At 60.3% G+C, this 23,053-nt stretch overlaps 1 protein-coding gene across 4 annotated transcripts in view; it reads right to left on the reverse strand.

Moving 5' to 3' along the window:
* Positions 1-23,053, reverse strand: part of EXD3 (exonuclease 3'-5' domain containing 3) — a 178,792-nt gene that overhangs the window by 3,240 nt on the left and 152,499 nt on the right. For all 4 annotated transcript variants that reach the window (XM_086858795.1, XM_086858796.1, XM_086858797.1 and 1 more), the window contains one exon: positions 3,237-3,330. In XM_086858795.1, the coding sequence (XP_086714921.1) occupies positions 3,237-3,330 (94 nt within the window). The remainder of the gene's footprint in view (positions 1-3,236; positions 3,331-23,053) is intronic.

Consider the following 23,053-nt stretch of genomic DNA (forward strand, 5'->3'; position numbering starts at 1 on the left):
CTGTGTTGTGCTCAAGCCCCTGCTGTATGCCCCAGGGAGGGGTGGGACAGAGCAGGATCGGGGCAAACCTCCTTTGAACCTGTGCCCATTCCCCTTTCCCAGCCTACACAGCCCTGATTTGGCTGGGAGCAACCTGTCCCCGCTGTGTGAGCCCTGGGCACCCCCAGGGTTCCAGTGTCAGGGTAGTAGCAAACAACTTCCCCAGGAGTCAGGTACTTCTGCCCAAAATCCTGCCCCACAGGCCCTGTTTCCAGCCCAGGTCCCTCTGTGTCACCCCAGCCCGAACCAAGGCCTTGGGGCGAGGAACTGGGTGCCTGTCCCAGCTGGCTCAGGCAAGAACCAGCAGCTTCTGCTGCCTCTGGAGAGGCTGCGGGTCTGGCAGCCCTGTGCCAGCCCCGAGCCCTGAGCCCTGTGCCAGCCCTGAGCTCTGTGCCAGCCCTGAGCCCTGAGCCCTGTGCCAGCCCCGAGCCCTGAGCCCTGTGCCAGCCCCGAGCCCTGAGCCCTGAGCCCTGTGCCAGTCCTGAGCTCTGTGCCAGCCCTGAGCCCTGAGCCCTGAGCCCTGTGACAGTCCTGAGCTCTGTGCCAGCCCTGAGCCCTGAGCCCTGAGCCCTGTGACAGTCCTGAGCTCTGTGCCAGCCCTGAGCCCTGAGCCCTGAGCCCTGAGCCCTGAGCCCTGAGCCCCGAGCCCCGTGCCCTCCACAGCCAGAGCATCACAACCGCGTGCGGGGCTCGGCCACAGCCGGGGCTGGGGCTTTGGGAGAAATTCACAGCTTTGTCGAGGCTTTGCACAAGGCTGAACAGACCTGGGAGCATTCTTGGAGTACAAAGGTGCATGGGAAACCTCGGCGAGGTGAGAGATCAGCCTGATAAGAGGAGTTATGAGCCTGAGAAATGTGCTGATTGCAGGGCACTGAAGATGCCTGGTTATCTTTTCCTCCTTGATAAGACAGATAAGCAGAGGACAAAGAACTCGGGATTGTGCAACCTGGGCTGCAGCGGCTCGGCCATGATCTTAAGATGTTCCCAGGGTGGAGGAGGGAGGATGAGCTCAAGCAAGAGGCAGCTGCAGCTCCCCGTGCCGCTGCGAAGAGAGCCCGGGCAGCCCCTGCAGCGGTGGCCGGCTCTGAACGGCCCCGGCTCCTTCCCGGGGCACGGAGCCCCTGCAGCCGGCACAGCAGAGCTCTGCAAAGCCGCCCAGCTGTCACCGCCTCCCCGCCCTGCCTGCCCTGTCATCCTGTTCTACCCTGGACAGAAGAGAGCCTAAATGCAAGGGGTTGCTGAAGGGGGCAGGAGATGCCCTGGATCCACGGGGACAACCCCTCAGGAACCCATTTCCTTCCCGTGCACAAGTGTCCAGAGCAGCCTAAGGCAATGGGGGTGCCTTGGCCCCCAGACCGAGTCTGGTACAAGGAAATGAGGATCCATGGGTGCAAGAACACTCCTGGACAGCACAGGGGTCTGTCTCAGCACATCTCTCTTTCCCACATGGCAACCAGACAGGTGTGATGCTCACAGCAAAGCCAAAAACTGCAGCTGAGGGAAGCCTCCAGCCGTGGGGCTTTGGGCACGCAGGGGCTCTTCCATCAGAGCTCCTGGCTCAGGGCAGCGGGTCCCACCAGCCCGTGCCCTCCCCACCAGAGAGGTGTCTGTAGAGCAGGGATTGTCCTGCTGCCACCCCAGGCTGGAGCCGCTGCCAGCCCTCCCCACACCCGGCTCTGCTGCTCCTCCTCCCGCCCGCCTGCAGCTGCCCCTGCCGGCTTCTCCCCAGGCTTCGGGTGGAGCCCAGAGCTGGGGAGGAGAGAGAGCCCCAGTCACAGGTCAGGCTGGCAGGGGCCGGGTGGGTGCCCGAGCTGCCCGATGCCATCGTGCCACCCATTGCAGGGACACCTCCAGCCACCCCCAGGGCCACTGGGATTTACCCTGCACCGGTGTCCAGAGCCCAGCACTGGCTCAGGGAGGGTGCCCACCCAGCATGGCAGTGGAGCCTCCACTGAGCTTGGTCAGCACCACAGACCCAAATGTAGCACGACCCATTGTTTTCATCTTCTGCAGCACATTTTAGATGGTGAGGGGGGATTTTACAATTTAAAAAATCTTCACGTCTCCACCACCCCCCTGGGGATGCTGTGGCCCCTCTTGTCCCTGCCCCTGCCTATCCCGGGGCAGAGGATGTTCCCTGCAGGAGGAGTCCCCGATAAGGTCATGAGCGGCACGGCCAGCGCAGGGGTCCCTCCTGCTCCTTCCCCATGAACCCTGTCCTGGTCCTGGGGGACCCGGCAGGACACCGCACGGCCCGGTGGGGACACGGGCTGCTGCAAATGGGGTGTAAAGAGTCGGGCAAGGTGGTCCCTGGAGAGTCTGTGGAGGAGCCACGGAGCTGTGTGAGACCCTCCCACTCCATCAGCCTCATCCCGAAGGGGGAAGGGGAAACGGCTCTGAGCACAAAGCGCAGCACTCGTATTTCCCATAGTGTGAAACTGGCTGAACTGGCCCGGCTGGTCGCTGGGCACACACGCACAGGGTGCCCTCGGCAGAGGAACCGCTGGGAGGATGTCCCGGCCTCTGGGGGAGCGCAGCACCCGCTCCCAGGCTGCCGGCACCTTGGGAAAAGCCGCCCCACCGCGTTCCTCATGCCCAGATCCACACGGGCAGCTCCCAGCAAAGCCGCAGCGGCCGGGAGCGCCCGGGGAAGGGATGCACCGAGGGCTGCGGGCACAGCCGGGCTGGCCTGGAGCAGCACCACGGCACATTCCCATTGCAGTGTGCCTGCCATGGGTGCGGTTTGACACCAGAATGTGTCTCCTGTGGAGGAGCCTGGCTGGGCAGGCACTGCCTCACCTCCGGCAGCCTCACCTCGTTCAAGAGGCACCGGGCAGGTGAGGAAGGCACCGTGAGCAGCCCCGGCCAGGAGGCATTTCACCACCCAAGCTGTTTTTCACGTTCAGGTGATGATGGCCTCAGGCTGTCACTTGAGCTCCTGTTGGCATGTCACCAACCCCCCGGGCTGGGCAATCCCGTGCACAGCCCTGTGTCTTACACAGCCGGAGACATAAACCGGACTTGGAAGAGCTCTGTGGGTCTGCACCCCGTGGCAGGGTTGATGGCAGGGGGCCCTGATCCCCCTCTGAGAAACCCCCAGGCCCAGGGGGGTGGTCCTGCTGTGTCCAGGGCAGTGAGTCCCAGGGAAGGGCACAGGAGGGGGGATCACACCCAGCTGTGGGCACCCAGCCACTCACCTGCACTGTGCTCCCCTGAGATTTGTCTGCTGCCCTCCACCAGCTGCCTCATCCTCTCCCGTGAGACCTTCAGGTACTTGTTGCAATTGCACACCTGAGAGAAGAGAGAGGGGGAGGTCACTGAGGTGGCCACCGAGCCCCGCGGGCACCTCCTGCCTGCCCCGGGCACAAACCCGTGCTGGACACGCCTGGCACAGCTTGGGCAGCCCCCATCACCTGCACCACAGCAGGGAAACCAGCCTGTCCCAGCGAGCAAGGACAGGCACCAGCCACAAACCCAGGAACCCCTCCAGGGGTGTCCCCTCGCTGTGTGGTCAGCCACACGTCCAGCCAGGCTGCCAGCACTGCTGCCCACCCTGGCTCCCTGGCCAGAAAACACCAGCAACAGGCTGCCTTAAAGCATCAAGCAGACACCCAAAGTTCGAAAGTTTGGTCTGTCTTGTTTGACAGAGGCTGGGGAGGGTGGCTGTGGACCCCAAAACACCCTGTGCTCTCATCTGGCTCTGCTTGTCTGGGCTCTGCTGCAGCACTGCCAACACTGAGTCACACTTTGCACCCCACCTTTTGCTTCCCAAAATGTACCCAGACAGGTCTGTGAGTGCCCACGTGTGCCAGCTGCTGGACCCCAAGGAGCTCCCCAAACCCCACTGCCAAGGAGCAGCCAGGGATGGGGCCTGGGGCTGAGCACAGGGTGCAGCTGGCAGCCAAACACTTGTCCAGTCCCCATGGCAGTGGGGTGCCCCATGTCCCCATGTCCCCATGGCAGTGGGGTGCCCCATGTCCCCATGGCAGTGGGGTGCCCCATGTCCCCATGTCCCCATGGCAGTGGGGTGCCCCATGTCCCCATGTCCCCATGGCAGTGGGGTGCCCCATGTCCCCATGTCCCCATGGCAGTAGGGTGCCCCATGTCCCCATGTCCCCATGGCAGTGGGGTGCCCCATGTCCCCATGGCAGTGGGGTGCCCCATGTCCCCATGGCAGTGGGGTGCAGGGCAGCAGCGGGCACACCTCGGAGGAGGAGGAGGAGGAGCAGCCCTGCCTTTCTCACGCTGGGGAAGCCCGTGCCAGCACATGCTTAGTCACTGGTAAATCCCAGCCGAGATCTGCTCTGCCCTCTGTGAAATGGATCTTGGCTGCACCCCCGCTGAAGCAATCCGGGCTCGGGAGCCATGGCGGGCTCGCTTTCCCACGGCTCCCGTGTGAATCACCGGCTGCCGAGCCCCGCACACCGCCGTGTCCCGCTCCCTGCCCGGGGCTGCTCTGCAGCTCAGGCTCCCTGGCCTGGGGGACACGACTGGAACACGTCCCCACGTCCCCACGTCCCCACGTCCCCACGTCCCCACGTCCCCACGTCCCCACGTCCCCCTGTCCCCACGTCCCCACGTCCCCATGTCCCCGCGTCCCCACGTCCCCGCGTCCCCACGTCCCTGCGTCCCTGCATCCCCACGTCCCCAGGCTCCGCTGCCACCTTCGTGCCAAGGATGAGGAGCAGGTGCAGCTCACCTCAGACGAAGCCGTGGTCCCCACTGCAGCCCCTCACTGCTGTCCCCCGTCCCTGTCAGGTGCTGCCCCCCGTGTGGGGCACTGTCACCCCCACAGCCGCGTGTCCCTCCCCAGGACCTCAGGCCAGCGTCCACAGGGCCACTGCAGCCCGGCCAGCTCTGTGCTGTCACCACCAAGGGCATCACCGGGGATTGGGAGTGATGGCACTGCACTGAGACCGGGCTGCTGTCACTGGGTCTGTGGTCCCTGAGCCCAGCGAGGTGCTCGTCCCCAGACCCCTGCACTGAGGCTCTCCCTGTGCCACCAAGGAGGACGAGGCAGGTGAAATGTCCTTTTGCAATGCTGCCAGCCCAGCTGGCGCCCTGTTTTTGTTTAGGATGATCCCTGCCTCTCCCTGCCCTCCCGGCCGGGGATTTCAGCAGCACTGACACACGAACCTCCCAGGACTCGAGGGACTGGATGTTTGAGCCTGGAGCTGCAGGGCCACCTCAGCATCCCATCCTCTTTCTGCACCTCCACCTTCAGCTGAGAAGCTGAAAGAAAACTCAAGATCAGCAGGAGCCAAACCTTTGGTGACTCCAAAAGGGCTGCAGAAGTCAGTGTGAGCTTGGCTAAGGCTGGTAGCATGAGCTCAGGTTGGTACCCAAAACACGTGGAAGATGAGCAGTTCAGACAGCACTGGAGTTAGTTTTGCTCCTTCCTTTGATACATCTAAAAGCTGCATCTCCAAAGTGCTTTGAGTCACCTTGGTGATGCTGACCTTGCCCAGAGGAGCCACCCTGGAGCGGCCTCTGGGCCTTGGGGCTCCTTCCACCTGCTCTGCTGACAAACATCACAGGCCAGCAGCACTGAGGGGTGTTGGCAGGGGTTTCACTGGTGAGACACAGCTCTCTGCCTGGAGACAGCTGCTGCAAAGGACAGCAGTGCCTGCTGTGGACTCTTTGGGGCGATTCAGGGCAGCTCATGTCAGGACAATTCCTTGGGTGTCTTCTGTTCTCTGTATCACAGGACTACTCAACAGCCACCTGCAGTGACATCCCTTTTCCCACTCCCTGCCTACCCTCTCCTCTTTCTCCCTCTCTCCAAGATGGATATCATCCGGTGAAAGGGCCACTCCTCTGGATGAAGGTTGCAACCCTCACTTTGGTTGTGAAAGCACAGCCCTTGAGCATCCAGGAGTTTCTCTCAGGGACTTATTGAGACTTGAAACCTCCCCAGATTGCAGGATGCCCAGGCTTAGCACAGGCTGCCCTCTACTGCCTCCAAGGCCAGGAGTTGTGGATCTGCCTTCACACATCTGCTGCCTACAGCCCAAAGCACAGTGCCCAGGACGGCAGGAGATGGTGGGAAGGGCAGAGAAAGAAAACCAGGTACCAACCCAGCAGATGTGAAGCAGAGGCCAGGATCTGACCATGCTCATTTCTCCACGTGTCTGTTTTCTCACATTTTTCCCAAGTGACTTCAGCTGCCCTTGCTGCACCCACAGCTTTGACCTTCAGACACTCTTCTCTTCCTGCAGCAATGCCCAGTAGCACCTTCAAGGTCCTTGCAGTAAGAGCAGAAGCTGGGCGATTCAGCCCACTGGAGATCTCCACAGCCTGTGGGTGCGAGGGCCAGCTCTGAGTGCAGTGCTGGGGACAGCCAGCTCTCCAAGGGGCTTTTCAGAGGGCAGCTGGCTGGGCCATTTCCCTTCCCCTCTGTGCCAAGAGCTTTCCTTGGTGATCTTCTGATCACCAGAGCCTGGCAATCACAAAGGTGCACATCGCTGCTCCTGCACTGCTGCAATGGTCCAGGGCCTGTCCTTGGGTACTGCAAACCCCCAGCAGCAGAGGAGATGCTGGCTGTGTCTCTGGTACTTCCAGAGAGCAGAGGCTGTGCATGCACACCACAGCAGCAGGGCAGCCCTGCCAGGGCTGGGAGCTGGGCTGTGACGCTCCCATGGAGATGCATCCTCTCCAAACCTGCCTGCACATCCAGCAGCAGAGGGTTTACGGCCGTCTGAGCTCAGTAACCTGCTGCCAGTGGAAACACGGGTCTGCCAGTGGGATCCTGGCATCGGGGGCTGTTTGGCTCACAAAGAGGGAAGGGCTCTCTGTTTATTGAATCATTATCATCACTTCCCTCGCTGCCAGCCAGGTACTCCGAGAGGTCTCTTAGGCAAGTGCTGACCCAGCCCAACCCTGCTAAGCTGGTAAGATGACATGGATCCCATGCCAGCCTGGAACTGCGTTCCCACTGCTTTCTCTGCTCCTGCTTTGCTATTAGTCATCTGTTTCTGGAAGGTTTCTCATGCATAATAAAGTGTTTCAACACTTGCATAATCCAATTCTTCTCATCAGGAGTGACCTGCTGCGTTTCCCAACACTTTCCCTAGGCAGTGCTTCCAACTGCCACAAAATATGGAGTTAAATCATGAAGTTTTCTATCCCCCTCGAGGCAAAAGGTGTGGGAAATTGAACAGATAAGAATGCCTTTAATTAGTATCATTTGCATAAGCTCTGGGAAAGGCTCACCTGACAGCTACAAGGGCCTTGCTTGTCTGGGAGCATCAGCCATGGCTGAAATGGGCAGATTAGCGGAGCTCCTCTGACAGGGGGACAGTGAGAGGCAGGGGGACAGAGCCCTGGAGGCTCCATGGGTAGCCCAGCTCCTGCTGGCTCCTCTTTGGGACCCCCCAGCTCCCACTGGCTTCTTGTCAGGGCACCTTCTCCATTCCCACCTCCCAGTCTGCAGCTGCTCTGAGCAAAGGCTGGTGGGCTGGGGTGAAGAGCAGGGCTGGGAAGAGAGGAGAGGAAGCACAGGCACATCCCTGGATGAGGTGTGGGAGCTGTGGAGCGGGCTCAGCATGCAGCAGGATGGGAGCAGGCTCTGTGGCCTCTGCTCTTCTCTCCCCACACTGCACTCGCGCTCCCTCGGGCGCAGACGCTGCTGGTCCCCAACCACAAACCCCATCCCGCTGCTGTCACTGCCAGGGGTGACAACAAAAGCCCTTTTCAATACCTCAAGGCCTTTGCAGCGATGAGAATCTCACCCCACACTACACCTAAACCCACATGCAAAGCTGAATTTCCCAGAGGAAAAAAAATTATGCTCGACCCACCTCCCACCACATTCATCCCCCCTTGGATCCCTCCAGCTGCCTCTCAGCCACCTCAAGCCTCACTTGCTCATCTTCCCTCCCAGCTGGGCTGAGCACCCCAAAAAGCTGAAGCTTCCACAGCACCCCTGACCCAACCTGTGGCCACGAGCCCTGTTCATACAGCACCCAGCAGCAGGTGCTGCTCTGGGACAGGCTCACAGTGAGTTTAATAACAAATCAAACCAGTAACAACTGCCTCCTCACAGGTGAGGCAGTGTCCCTGAAGACTTGGCTTTAGGGTGAGCTCTGTGCCAGGAGCTGCTGGGCTGGGGTGTGAGCTGTCCCTTCCCTGACTGCGCTGCCTCTGCTCCTCCAGCCCTATGCCAGCACCTTCCTGCCTTGTAAATGTGCTTTAAATCCAGCCCTGGGGTGAGGGTTAGCCCTTCCTGGGGGTGCAAACCTGTGTCATGCAGCTCCAGGACACCCACCTCCTGCTGCAGTCTGCTCCAGAGCCCATGCCACAGCAGGAGAAGGGTTAATTTGCCCAGCTCCCTGCAATGCAGCTCATTGCTGTTCCTCTTTATCGAGCTACTGAGTTTTTTCCAGCTGAGAGCCCAGCTCTTGATCAGAGGATGCCAGAGGCTGATGAACCTCAGAGCTGGGAAAAAATCCCCAAATCAAGCTCTGGAATTGCCCAGCACTGGGAACAGAGTGAGGTTCCACATCCTGTCAGCTCATATTCCAAAACTAAAATGCAGGTGGAAATCTGGCTACCAAGCAACCCCAGGCCTTTATGAGCATCATGTTTTGGCAGCAGAAGTAGAAGGGGTCATGGAGATACATTTTCTGCCCTTGAGAATCAGAGCCCTGGAAACTGCAAAGGGCTGAAGCTTTTCTCTGTCTCGAGGATCCCATGCTCAGGTCACTGACAGCAGCACTGCTCTGCCTTGCTGCCCATGCTGGGAGCTGGGCTCCTGCCTGAGCCAGGCCCCACGAATCCCCAGGGCAGCCCATGAAGCCTCTTCCCTGCTGCACCTTCCCCTGGACATGCAGCCAAGCTGGGGGCTCTGTCCTCTGCTCCCAGGGCTGGACAAGCTTTAGGAAATTATCTTTACTGTGGATTAAGCAACAGCCACCCTTATTCTGGCTCCTTCTGGCTTTCCCTGGCAGCTGTCCTCCCTCTGACTGAGCTCCTGGGTCTGGCTGTGTGATGTATGTCAGGAGCTTGTTCCCCTGCCCTGTGCTGAGCCCTCGGAGCTGGGCCAGGCTGGAAGCTGTACCCTCAGCTCTCTGCTTTTCCCCTGAGCAGTTTTCAGCCCTGTACAAGTGGCCAGGGCCACCCTGGGCCAGGTGGCTGCCCAGCCCTGCTCCTCCATGGTCCCCGAGCATCCTGCTGCCCTCTGCTCTGCCTTCCCTGGGCAGGGCTGGGGCTGCTTCCCCAGGCCAGCACCGCAGCTGAGGGGGTGAGGGTGTGCGGGCAGAGGCAGAACTGGGGAAGCTGGGCTCATGTTTCAGCTTCTATTTTTATCTGGGAACCCAAGTCTGCTATGCAGAGGCCCCCGGGGGACACACTGCCTTCCCCAGCTGGAGCCAGATACCATCGGAGCACTACCTGCCCTTCCTGTCACTGTGCCAGACCTCCTGCTGGAGGACAGCATCCCCGAGGCACCGGGACATCCTCCTGGCTCCTGGTGCGCTGTGGCAGGAGGGAAGGAGTGGGGAGCAGCTCTGCAGGCCAGCTCCCCGTGTCTCCAGCTGCTCCGAGGCTGGGAACGCCTCAGCCCAGTGCTGCCTGCCAGAAGAGCCCTGGCACACTCTCACCAGCCCGGTGGGCAGCCAGGTGTTGGTGTCCCTTGTCAGGCTGAGAGAGAGGGATGCTCAGGGCCTGGGGTCACACCTGCAGCCCCCAGCCCAGCAGGAGCTCTGCAGAACCCCGTGCTGAGCCTGTGAGCCCATCCCTTCCCATCTGTTAAACCAAATAAACCTGACTTAGTGGCCAGGGCTGCAGGAAAAGGGGAACCTGAGCCGGCCCAGGCCGAGCAGCTCGCGGGTAGCTGCAGGCTGCCCAGGGCACAGCTCTGCTCATGGAGCTGCTCCCAGCATGGGAACACCAGGAGCCCAGCCACTGGTCCTGGGCACTGCCAGAGAGCCAGGGGGCACAGCTGGGAGGGGGTGAGCCCCATCCTGGTGGGCAGCACCTGCTGCTTTAACCGGGGCGGGGAGAGCAGGAGCTGCTGCAGAAAACGGGAATATTAAAAAAAAAAAAAAAAAAAAAAAGCGTGAGAAAGGAAACCTGAGCGAGGCCTGGAGCAATCTACCCAATCCAGCGGAAACAATGGCCCAGGAAGAAAAACCAGTTCCTACACATAAGGTAGAATAGGCTGGGAACGCTGGAGGAGGGGCAGGAGGCTCCCAGCACAAACAAGCCGGGCTTTATGCGGCTGCCCGGGGCACGGTGCCCCTTCCCAGCCTGGGGACCCCTAATCCTGCTGGGCTGGGCTGGGCTGGGCTGCATCCAGCACCCAAACTGGGCTCAGCTCCCCGGTTTAACTCAGCTGGGCTCAGCATCCCGGCTGGGATCAGCCACTGGTCTGAGACCTGAAAATGGGATTAGAACAGTTTTTCCCTGGATTAACCCACATTTGGAGATTAGCTCTCAGACTGGGCTCACATCCAGGCAGGTTTACTCCAGGATGGGCTCATCTCCAGACTAAGCTCACCCCTAGGTTGGCCTGATCCTCAAACTGAGCTCAGCCTGAGGAGGGGATGATCCCCAGGGTGAGCTCATCCCCAGGCAGGGCTGAGCCCACCTCAAAGGGCTGCAGAGCACACGGAGCTGCTGGCACAGGGGTCCTGCACAGGGCCCTTTGGGGCAGTGCCACTGCTGCCAGCTCGGCCAGCTCCTCAGCTGGAAAGCCCAGCTGGACAAACCAGCTCCAGCATGGTCCAGAGGCTGGTCCCTGACCACGGACACTGGGGCTGGATCCTTCCTCTTGGCTGTGTGGCAACAGTTGGGATGTGCCAGGGATTTGTGTTCCCCACAGCTGAGAGGGCTGCATGGTTTAATTTTGAAGCAGAATCTTAAACTCTTAAAATCAAAACCACCATCACAATTCTCACCATGAGCAGTCTGGCTGTGCCACTGCTGGAGGAGGTGTTTGGGCCCCCAGCCCAGCCTTCACTACTGAGGCTGAGGACAGATGGTGTCCCCAGAACACGGGCCACTGATTTATCCTGGCCTGGCACCAATTCTCACTTTGGGGATGGTCCTGTTGCACTCGGAAAACCTTTACCCCCTGGGCACAAAGAGTGAAGGGAGGCAGCCAGAGAGAAAAGGCAGATCCCACCCTGACAGGTCCAAAAGGGCTGCAGCACCCCGTGCTTGGCCAAGGAGGACTCAGGGAACAAACTGGGGCTCAGGAGGTACCATGGAGTGTGCCACACTGGTGGGCACATCCCTGAGCTGAGGACTCCCAGGACCCCTCAGGCCTTTACTCCCCACGTTCCCAGCCCGACGCCCCCCGGGTGTTCCAATGTGGCCCCGGTGTGTTGGTGCCATGTGAGGTCACCATGGGGAGATGGGGGGCCCAACCCTGCCACAGCTCCCCAGCACAGCAGCAGGGGCTGCAGGGAGTGATCTACAGCACCACAGGCTCGTGTCACACACAAAGAAAAGGTAAAAAGGGGGCAATAATGTACAAATGTGGCACTTTTTTAGGCTCTTGCTGGGCCCAAGGGAGTTGCTGTCTGTTGTTTCAGTGGCCAAGTGGAGGAGGCGAAGCTGGGGCAGATGGCAGGAGTGATCTGACCCTGCCACGCCTGGCTTTGCCCTTTCCCTGACAGACAGGACGTGGGCAGGTGAGCGGTGGCAGAACCGTAATTTCACCCCCCAGAGAAAAATACCTGAGAGTGGAAAATGCTGATGGGAAATTTGTGGGGGTGAAGCTGGGGAAGCAATGCTTCATTCCTCACATTCCTCTCCAGCTTCCTTGGGATGGTGGCTGTGCTTCCCAGGGCCCTCCCAGTGCCCAGGGGGTGATGGAGAGGGCTGAGGATCCTGTCCTGCCACCTTGCTGGGCAGGGCTGGGCATCTTCCCCTCCTTCCCCATTGTGGGGGCACAGGAATGGGACTGAGGTCTGAGTCCTGCTGGGGTCTGTGAAATGAAATCTGTGATCAGTGTGGGCTGAAACAGCTGGGTGAGGGACCCTGACAGGCACCCATGTGTCCCCAGGTCCCATCCTGCTGCACCCCGGGGTCCTGCCACGTGCCTGGCCAGCACATGGCCTGTGGTGGCCACACCAGAGCAGGGCACCTCGGGCTCATGCCAGCATCCCAGCACGGAGGGATGTCCTCTCCTGCAGACACCTCCCCTGTCCCCTCTCCTGCAGACACCTCCCCTGTGTCCCCTCTCCTGCAGACACCTCCCCTGTCCCCTCTACACCTCCCCTGTGTCCCCTCTACACCTCCCCTGTGTCCCCTCTACACCTCCCGTGTCCCCTCTACACCTCCCGTGTCCCCTCTACACCTCCCCTGTCCCCTGTCCTGCAGCAGCACCCCGGAGCACCGAGGAAGGGCTGTTGCCATCCCCAGCTCCCTCCTGGGCACCACGAGGGCACTGTGCCAGCAGCTGATGGGAAAGTTCAGGGTCGGGGCGAGCAGGGGAGGGCTCATAAAGGGCTCTTTGTGCCGCAGGTCTCTCCCAGCTCTGCGTACGGAGCCCGCGGCTCCACAGCAGAATGCAGCCCAGGAATATGACGAGACATCTTTTTCCCAGGCTGCTGTTAAACTCTAATTAAACATTTCAGCACACTCGAGCGAGGAAATGTCTGCTTCTCAGGCCTGGGCCATCCCAGCTAGAAACCATCCCCTCTGCTGTGAGTGGGCTGGCACAGCTTGACCCAGAAAAATTCTCCTTGGGCGTGGGGATGGTGTGGACCCCCACACCAGAGGGGACAATCCTCTCCAGCCCCCCCGTGCCAGCATTATTAAACACTGACTTTGGCCATTAAGTGCATCAATTCCTCACCACCTTGTTTCTAGCACACACAGACCAGATGCCAAAATACCCCACCCCTGATGCTCTGAGCCAGCCTCATGGAGGAGACACGGTGGCACTGAACCACTGCTCTGAGCCCTTGTCCCAGCTGAGCACAGCCCAGTGGGAACAGCACACCAGGGACAGGCTGTGCTGGGGGCTGGGGAGCTGCTGCTTTCCCCTGGGCAACCTCAGCATCAAGAGCAGGTCACCCAGGAAAGGATTGCTCCAAAAATGTGCCATTTCTGACATCAGTAAGTGCCTGAGTGTCTGCCCTGAGACTCAGAGCAGTGTGACAGACCAAGCAATGACACTTGTAATTGGCCATCCCAGGGGGTGGAATTTGGCAGAACTGGTCTCTCCTGCTCTGAGGACATTCCAGCTCCTGCATGGGCAGTCTGAATTGAGCTCCCTCAATACCTACAGCGACCATGGGTTTAATCCAGCTCTGCCCCCTTAGACAAGCAGCAGCTCCTGGTGGAGCTGCATCCTGGCCCATCGAGGGCTGAGGTTCTGTCCCTGTGCTGGGATCCCAGCCCTGGGAGCCCCCACCCCGCTGCTGTGATGGAAAGGGCAAGAGCAGCCGATGGTGGCCACGGCAGGCCTGGAGCGGGGCACAGCCACACGCTGTCCCCAGTGCTCACAACACTTACAGGGCTTGTCCTCTGCAGCGGGATGGGGAGGGAGGCTGGAATGAGGAGGAAATCTTGACTTTCCTAGGAAAAGCGAGGCAGGCAGCAGGGTGTGTGCACCGTCCTTGTGCAGCAGCTGGGCTGTGCAGCCTCTGTGGGATGTCTCAGCCCCGGAGTGATGCACTGAGGGTGCCCCGGGTGGCACCGGGAGCCCCAGTCCCAGCTCAGACAGGCGCTATATCCCAGCTGGGAAGGGAGGTGACAGCCGTGGGGACACGGACCGAGGGCACCCAGTCCCGGGGAGGGCACAGGCCAGGGGGGCTCAGCAGAGAGCGGAGCCCCAGCCCACAGCCCCCTGTGTGCCCTGTGACACCACGGGCCAGGGACACGGAGCCCGAGCTGCTCCCGCTGTTTCCCAGGCTCCAGCGGCGGCGAGGATGCCACAGTGGGATGGGGGGGGACTCTGGGAAGGGAAAGGTTCCCAAGGGGAAGGTGTTAAAAACCCTTCTCCCGTGTTGCTGTCACCTCGAGGCCCCGGGGGTGTGACAATCACAATCCATTATCCCTCCCCAGGAGCTAAGCACTGCACTAACCTTTCCCATGAGAGCTGCGCTCTGTTTGCCAACAAAAGCCGGCGCTCGGTTCCCAGGAGCGGGGAAAACCCAAAGCCAGGGCTGGGCTGGGCTGGGCCGGGCTGGGCTGGGCTGGGCTGGGCTGGGCTGGGCTGGGCCGGGCTGGGCTGGGCTGGGCCGTGCTGGGCTGGGCCGTGCTGGGCTGGGCTGGGCTGGGCTGGGCCGGGCTGGGCTGGGCCGGGCTGGGCTGGGCCGGGCTGGGCTGGGCTGGGCTGGGCTGGGCCGGGCTGGGCTGGGCTGGGCTGGGCTGAGCGGGGGCTCTGGGGGAGCCCAGCCCGGTGGGACGGGGGGCGCTGGGGGCTCTGGGGGCTCTGGGGGCTCCGGGGGCTCCGGGGGCTCCGGGGGCTCTGGGGGCTCTGGGGGCTCTGGGGCCAGCCGGGTGCAGCCCTAGAGGGGTGGATGGGGCTGAGGGTGGGGTGCAGGGGGATTCTCTGCCCTGCGGTTTGTGTCTCCTGGGCACAGTGTCCCCTGGCCCAGGCTGGCACACATCAGCCCCCCAGGCTCCCCCGAGCCCCTCGCAGGGCTCAAGCCGGTTCTTCTCCCACCGCTGAGCAAAGCAGGTCGGGCTTTGCCACGGCTGGAACTCGCACTGGCTTTCAGGCTGCCCTGCAAAGTGGGAAGCAAGACTGGGAAAGCAGCAGCAGACCATGGAAAAGCCCATCTGCACAGCAGCTGAGCCCAGCTCAGTGCTCAGGGTGGCCAGAGGAGCACAGAGCACAGCAGGCAGCTCTGGCTGCCTGGGAACGTGGCAGGGATGGGACAGAACTGGCTCTCCCTGCCCCAGTCACTGGCAGACATCACATCTTCTCAGAAGACGAACAGTGGCGTTAGCAGCCTCCTCATTCTAGTTTTTAATTAAATGAGACCTGTCTAGGGCATCACAGCTGCTCAGTGCTGAGATAAAGAAAGGGCCAGAGGAGAGGTTTTGCAGTGAAAATGTTTTTTCTGTTTTTTTCACATTGCCAATACCTGCCCAGCCTCACTTATGGCTGGACACCCTTGCCAGCTTGGGGCTCGAGAGGTGCCCGAGGCCACGGCAGATCCTGAATGCCTGAGGAGCCCCATCCCTGCAACACCCTACAAATTCCAAATTCTCATGTTGCCTTGGAACCTCAGCTAGGTCCCTGCTTCTGAGGAGGGAAGAGGAAGGAAGGAAGGAAGGAAGGAAGCGTCCTTTTCCCTCCTCTCTATTGTTTCCTTCCATGCCTACCTCCACCTCCAGCCAGCTCTGGAGGCAGATTCCTCCCTGACCCCACAGCCTTCCCTCCCCAAAGGGCTGGGGGCTTTTCCAGGTCTCCCAATGAGCTGCTGGCCCAGTCCAGCCATGGGGTGACCCTCTGCTGCTCCAGCTCCATCAGGATGTCCCTCTGCAGACAGGCAGATGGGTTCTGCATCGCTCACATGTTCACTGGCCCCCTGAGCTGTTTCACATGGGCTGTCAGTGACAGCTCCCAGAGCCTGCAGAGCCCTCCAGCTGCTGTGGGTCCCACCGAGGCGCTGCTGGCCTCACAGTGCTTTGCAAAGTAATTGAATTAAAGCTGGTGAATCACTTCGGTGCTGCCTGGCTGCTCCTCTGTGCTCGGCTGCAGCGGCCCAGGGTGGCCTGGAGCACACGTGGGGGCTCTTTAAGCTGCTCTTTTTGGAGGGTCATTTCTCCTCTCAGTTGCTGCAGTCAGATTTGGGTCATCAGGTTTGATCTAAATATGTCAGAGGACTGGAATTCAGGGGGATGCAAAGGCACAATAATGCAGGCTCTGTCCAGTGTGATTCTGAGTGTGATCCTGGGCTGGTTTTAAAAGCCCTTGGTTCACTCTAAGTGTCCTGTGAAGCCTGGGGCAGGTTTAATTCCTTACCTGACAAAGATGTCTTGGTGCTTGGGAAGTGAGGGCAAAGCCTGCCCTACCCTGACCCGTGTCTGTGTGATGCAGACAAAGGTGGCTGAGCTGTCGCTGCCTGTCCCCAGTCCAGGAGCACTTTTGAGCCAGGAACTGAGCCAGGGCCAGGGCTGTGAGGCTTAGGGCAAGGTGAGAAGAGATCCTTACCCAGTGTCCGGGGTGGACAAGGCAAGAGGAGGGAGAGTTGGTGCAGAGGGGAGGAGCAGGGTGGAGCTGGGAGCCTCGTCCCTCGGGCCACTGTCCCCAGGCTTCCCAGTGCCAGCTGAAAGGGTTGGTGTTTGCCAAGGAGGAGCAGACAGAGAGAGCCCTGTCAGACCTGCTGCAGCTGTCAGAGAGGAGCTGGGAAGGTTTGTCTGGCACCTTCATCCCAGCCCAGCTGGCCAGACTTGCTGCCTGGCTCCAGGTGTCCAGTGTGGACCATCACAGAGTGGTCCCCAGGACAGGTGACAGCCCTGGAGCTGCTGGGAGAGCAGTGATAAACAGAACACAAACAGAGGGCTGGTTTAGAGGGCAGCTCTGGATTTTCTACTTCCCCACCTGAGGTCTGCCTGAACCCAATCAAGGAGGTCCAGGACCAACCAAACCACCCTGAGGCAGTGAAATTGCAAACACAACAGTTTAAGCTGCAACAAGACTCCCTCGATTTTTCAAGCCAGTCCATGCAGGGATGAGAACACTGCAGTCTGGGTCATGCAGACGCCGAGCTGGAGACCTGTCTGGCTCCATCAGCATCTTCTCCCAGCTCTCTGTGGCTCCCTGCAGTCTGGTTCTGCCATGGCAGCGATCAGTGGCCCCTGGGCAGCACAAATCCTGCGGCCTGGCAGAGCTCTGGGACGCCCAGGGCTGGAGGAGAAACCCCCCTGAGCCCTGCCTGAGCTGCTGGGGTGAGCAGACTCGGGGCTTGCCCTGGGGTTTGCTGGGTGGGCACTGCTCCTGCTCAGGGGTACCTGCACAGATGAGATGTCTCGAAGCAAGAGCCCAGACCCTTGCACAAGCTCTTGCTCATCCAAAAGTGACACAAAGAAATGAAAAACGGGCCTTCACCAGGTCCCTGGGGAGAGTATTCTGGGAGCAGTAGCTTGCCATTTGGTCTTGGAGACTCAGCTTCAAAGGCCAAGGCACATCAAAGCCCAAACCTCAGGAACCTTTCTGGGGAAGGTGAGGGTGCCCGTGTGTCAGCGCCGAGCTCTGCCCTCCCTGCCCTGCAGGAGCCTCGGGGGACACAAGGCTCCGCTGCTGTGGCTGAAGGGGCTCTGGAGCAGAGCATCCTCGGCAGCCCAGGGGACACCTGCTCTGCTCATGGTGACTCTGGCTGTCCCCGGGATTCCCACAGCTTCTGTCTCAGCTGTTGTCCCCCCATGATAACAATTATTAATGAGAGTTTATTCCACCCCCTTCTCTTCTCCTTCAGCAGAGAGCCCAGAGCCTCGGCTCCTGCAGGCAGCGCTGGATGCTGGGCTGGGGAGGGGGCCCTGGGAACGCCTGGCTGTGTCCTGCTGGTCTGCAGAGGTGAGAGCAAACACAGACCCCCTCCCCTCCCCTCCGTACCCCTGCAGCTCTCTCATCTCCGGCCCGCGGCTCTTTCATCTCGGCCGAGGTGCGACCGGACCCTGCGGCCGCCCCCGCTGCCCAAATGGCCCCTCCGGCCCCAGAGGGGTCCCTGGCCACTCTGCAGCCACTGCCCAGCTGCTCAGAGCCCAAAACGGGGCAGTTCTCAGGAGCCTGGAGAGGAACAGCAGCAGATCTCCGCTGGCTCTCCCTGCAGAGCACCTGCCCGATGCTGGCTCACACCGGGCTGATCTCCGGGCTTGTGCCCACACAGACCCAGGCTGCTCCAAGCCCTCAAAAATGCAGGTGGTGACTCACTTCTTCCACCCAGCACAACCCAGACCAGTTGGAAATCCAGCTTCCTGGAAGCCATTCCCACTTTTTTCAGATGTGTTTCAGGGAAAGCCTGGCTGCAGCCCAGCCCTGACAGAGCCGCGCTGCCCCTGCAGTTCCGAGGCTCCCAAGTGCTTCCCTGAGTATTTCCACAGCTGCCCACACGGATTCCTCAGCCAGGGCAGTGTGCATCCTCAGCAGTGAAGCAGCCACGATCCCACTGTGCCCGGAGCTGCCCCGTTTCTCTGGGGTAATCACAGCTCATGGGGGAGCCTTCTGTTTTCCCTTCTGATGTGGTGGAACGCAGACTCGGGACCTGCCAGCAGCAAATATTTGTCACTCTCCCCCTTTGCCTCCCTGCTGGACACAAAGCCTGTTGGTCCACATCCATATACTCATGGATATGGCTGTTAAGACCATTTGGTTCAGCTCCTTTGAGCTTTTTTGACCCTGTGAGGATCCCAGAGCCATGTGGAGCCTTTGACAGCAAAACTGGGCTTCGGAGGAGGAGCGAGGGCTGGGAGCGAGTCCCAGCCTTGGTGCTCAGCTCCTTTTTGAGCCTGGGCTGCTGAATGAGCCATGCAGAGCCCAGCCAGGACCAGTTGCAGGGTTCAAGGTCACCTTCAGCTCCTCGCTGTCAGGTCACAGGGGAAAAGGAGGGATTTTCCCAGCAGGCTCCCTCCCTGGCGTGCTGCCTGTCCCCAGATGCTCCTTGCTGCTGCTCCAGCCTCAGCACCAGATGCAAAGCAGCTGATCTTCCTTTGGCTGCTCCAGGCAGCTCCCCTGCACCAGCCCACAATGCTCAAGGGGAAATTCCCTGCCTGGCCTCTTCCTGAAAGGAGGCCAGAGCAGGCGCTGGACCAAGGGTCAGACCACTCCCAGGCCCTTCTCCCACCTCTCCTGGGGACTCCAGGTGGAGAATAAAAGCATCAGAATGAGGGATGGTCAACATACCAGCAGGTGTGAGGTGGGGCGGGAGTGGACACCACAGACACCCCTGGGACCCGCAGGGCTGGGCGGTCACGCTTTCAGTCCAGCAGACATTTCCCAGAAGGAATTTTTTGGCAGGATCACCCCTCTCCTCTTGGAAATTTCTCTGATAACACTGGGGCTGAGATAAGGAAAAGCACCCTGGCGTTGCCAGCCGGCTGTGTGCAGGAGGATCCGTCCCACCTGGCTGAGATGGATTGCACAGGGCGAGCAGAGCTGGGCTCCGGGGACCCCCGGCCATCGCTGCTGGCCTTGGGCCGGGGCTGGGGCCGCTCGGGGCTGGCTGCTCGCGTTCCCACGTCCCTCCTTGACGTCACCCCAAAGCGCTGAGTGAAAGGGGGGCCCTGGGCCGCTGGACAATAGCACTTTCCTTCCCATCAATAGCGGCGAGAGCCACGCTGGGCTGACACGGAACTGTGCACAACAAAAGCCAGTGTCCGAACAAATCTTCTCAGGCGTTGGGTTCCCCGGGTGACCCGGGGTTAGCCCGGACTTTTGCTCCCGCCCGGCCCTCCGGAGCAGGAATGTCCCTCCGTGCTGCGCCATGGCTGGTTCCCACGCTTCCAACCTGCTTTCCTATTTATCAGCAACCAGCCCCTAATCCCCTTTGTGAAGGCCCGATTCAGGCTCAGCACAATGTGGCGAAAAGGGAGGGGGTGGGCGGGAGAAGAGGGAGGGGAAAACGGTCCCAGAGAATGAAAATCAAACCCTTTACCTTTTCCCCCTAACCCTGATGAGGAGTCCCTGGGGACTCTTGGGGCTGTTGGTGCCCTTGGCAGTGCCAGGCTACGGTGCCAGCCCAATGGAAGGGGCTCCTGGTGGGATGTGCTGATGGTTAAGGAGCCAGTAAACACACACTTTGAAAAATCCACTTCTGGACCCTCACAGGTTACTTCGGCTCTGCTGCCAACTGCTCTCACATGGTCAGATATTAGGAATTGTTTTTTCACAGAAAGGGTTGTCAAGGCTGCCCGGGGCAGTGGTGCAGTCAGCATCCCTGGCACGTGAGGACATGGTTTAGTGCTGAACATGGTGGTGATCACGGTTGGGCTGAGTCTTAAAGGTCTTTTCCAACATTAGCAGTTCTGGGATTTTGTGATTCTATGGCTCTGTGATCCTTTCCTTCCATGGCTTCCTCCATGGGGGATGTGCCCACAGTCCCCACGAGGATGGAGGTGTGCACTGGAGCATCGCTGGAGGGTGTCTGTGGGGGAACAGGGAATGTTCTGATTCACTCCTGTCCAGCCACCTCACTGCAGCCCCTCTCTGCTCACGAACTTCCTTGGGAGGAATAACCCACTGGAATCTCCCCAGCTGTGGCTGTGATGCTCCATGCTGGGCTCCATTCTCCCTGGGGCTGATCCCCTTGGCCAGCTCCTGTTTGCTTTAGGAGAGGATTCACAAACCCTTCCCCAGATAACTTTGGAACAAAACAGTTTCCAAAGGCTGTGCTACTTACAAATGAGGGGGTTTGGGCTTTTGTCCCAAATCCAATGCTGTTTTCTTTGCAAACGGCGGGGGGAAAATGTAAAAGAGAGAAGAGCCGACCCCAAATGCTAATCTTGTTAGGTTAAACTGTTCACTAAACAGATGGAGGTGCAAGGCAATGGGATTTTTGTATTTCCAAGGAAGGGGTTAGGCTTGGAGGGCACAGAGGTCATTCCAGGCAAACTGGCAGCTTTGCTTTTTGTGTCACAAGAGCAGGGGGAAAGTGAAGGGGCACAAATGCTCCCAGCTGAGCTGGTCTGGTGGTCTCACAGGATGAAGCCCCCAGGTCTCACTCTCGGTTGTTCAGAGCCAGCACAAGGCCAAGGCACCCCAAAAGGGACACGGTGCCGAGGACTCCACTGCTTCCCAGGGCCACAGCATCCAGCAGTCCCCAGGGAAGGTCCTCCCAGGAGCCACCCTATGGCTACTCCAGTGCTCAGCCCTTTTGGAGTCATCCAATCCATCTCACCTTTCCCTGAGCTTTCCCGGGAAGCACAGGAAAGCCAAGGGCCCTGTGGCCATGGAGGCTGCTGGTTCCTGCTGGAGAGATGGAGGGTGATGTGTCCCCATCCCCATCCTGCTGTCCCTGTGCTCCTCACCAGGAATGTGCGCCTGTCTCAGCCCCACTTCCTAAGCCCTGCGGAAATTGCACCAGATCCCTCCTCTGCTCACCCTGCCTGGCCCCTGCCGGGACATTCTCTGTCCCATTCCTGCCGCCACAACCCTTCTCTACGGCCCTGCAGCCCCACCGGCTCCCCAGAGTCTGCTGGGACGAGGGGCAGGGCTGGGGGACATCCGGCTGCTGTGACACCGGGACACACCCGGCTGTCTGTCCGGGCTGTGGGGACCCGGGAGCCCCGATCCATCCCGGGAGAGCCGGACCCGGGAGCCCCGATCCATCCCGGGACAGCCGGACCCGGGAGCCCCGGGAGCCCTGACCCATCCCGGGACAGCCGGACCCGGGAGCCCCGGGAGCCCCGGGAGCCCCGATCCATCCCGGGACAGCCGGACCCGGGAGCCCCGGGAGCCCCGATCCATCCCGGGACAGCCGGACCCGGGAGCCCCGATCCATCCCGGGACAGCCGGACCCGGGAGCCCCGATCCATCCCGGGACAGCCGGACCCGGGAGCCCCGGGAGCCCCGGGAGCCCCGATCCATCCCGGGACAGCCGGACCCGGGAGCCCCGGGAGCCCCGATCCATCCCGGGACAGCCGGACCCGAGGTGTCCCCGGGAGCCCCGGGAGCCCCGATCCATCCCGGCCCCGGCAGCCCCGGGAGCCCCGATCCATCCCGGCCCCGGGAGCCCCGCGGTGTCCCCGGGAGCCCCGATCCATCCCGGCCCCGAGGTGTCCCCGGGAGCCCCGATCCATCCCGGCCCCGGGAGCCCCGCGCTGTCCCCGGGAGCCCCGATCCATCCCGGCCCCGGGAGCCCCGCGCTGTCCCCGGGGCGGGGAGCCGGGGCTCCGGCCGGGCACTGCCCTGCGGGCACGGAGCCGCTGAAAACAAACAAACAAACACTGGGAGTTAATGGGCCGGCAGTTATTCTTGGCCGAGAGGGAGTTGACACACTCGCTGTTGTTCTAGCAAATGGCTGTAAATGGAGCCGGGGACAGCCGGGCTGGGAGCTGGGAGCGCGGGGAGGGAGAGGATGCTTCGGGCTCTGGCCCTGACCTCTGTAGCTGCTGTGGCCACGGCTCAGCATCCCTGCAGTCCCCACACACCTGACACTGGCTCCTGGGGTCACGGGGCAGGAGCTGCCAGTCCTGCCAGCCCCGGGGCTTTTTCTGCCTGCCCGGGGAGCAGGGGCCACTTCTGTTGGCAATCTCATCAAACCTTGGTTAGATCTGCAATACAGATCCCAAACCACTGTTTGTAGGCCAATAAAGGCTTCCCTGGGGGGAGATAAGAATTGAAGACAACTGGCCTTAATGGTGTTGGAGAGATTTATGGGATCACCTTAGAAGAATTTATTGGAGGGCATTTTTAATGAGTAAATAATGAGTAGATTTATCAGCTTTTAGCTACATTGTGCTTTTATGGCCTTAGTGAAATTGCTTTCTAGGGTTTTTAATAAATCCAGGTTCTGCCCTTGTTCCTGGGGGCTGTCCTGGAGTTCTCTGCCCTGGGCATTGCGAGTGGAAAGCAGAACTGCTGGGGACAAATAATTCAGAAAAGGAGCAGAAAAGGAGGAAGAAGCCTGGCAAAAGGCAGGGCTCTGAGAAATTGATGTACAACTCCAGGAAAGCCCAAAGCCCTGGAAGGATCACAGGGCAGCAACTCCCTGGGTCAGAGCTCTTTTCCAGGGAAAGCAGCTCATCTGTTTCCACAGGGGAAACATCTCTGGCAGATGCTTTTTCCAAGTGATCCCCTTCCCCAGGCAGTTTCCAGCATTTCCCCACTTCCAGGACGATCCCTGAATCCCCTCCTCCATATTATATATATATAATGAGCTAATATCTATATCTATTAACAATTTTAATCCACTTTCACACAGTAGAGACAGTGCTTTAGTGTGGGAAGGGGATTTTTAGAAGAAGCCCCCCTGGCACTCAGAAGGCACCACTTTTCCCTCATTTTCACTTTTCCTGAACCATTGTTCAGGCTCCAGCAGGGCTGATTTCTCCTGGGACAGACCATTCAGTGGACTTTGCTGGCAAAGGGTGGCTGAAAAGAAAACAGTGG

This window comes from Cyanistes caeruleus, chromosome 20, assembly GCF_971803275.1.
Source record: "Cyanistes caeruleus chromosome 20, bCyaCae1.hap1.1, whole genome shotgun sequence".
NCBI classification, from domain to species: domain Eukaryota; kingdom Metazoa; phylum Chordata; class Aves; order Passeriformes; family Paridae; genus Cyanistes; species Cyanistes caeruleus.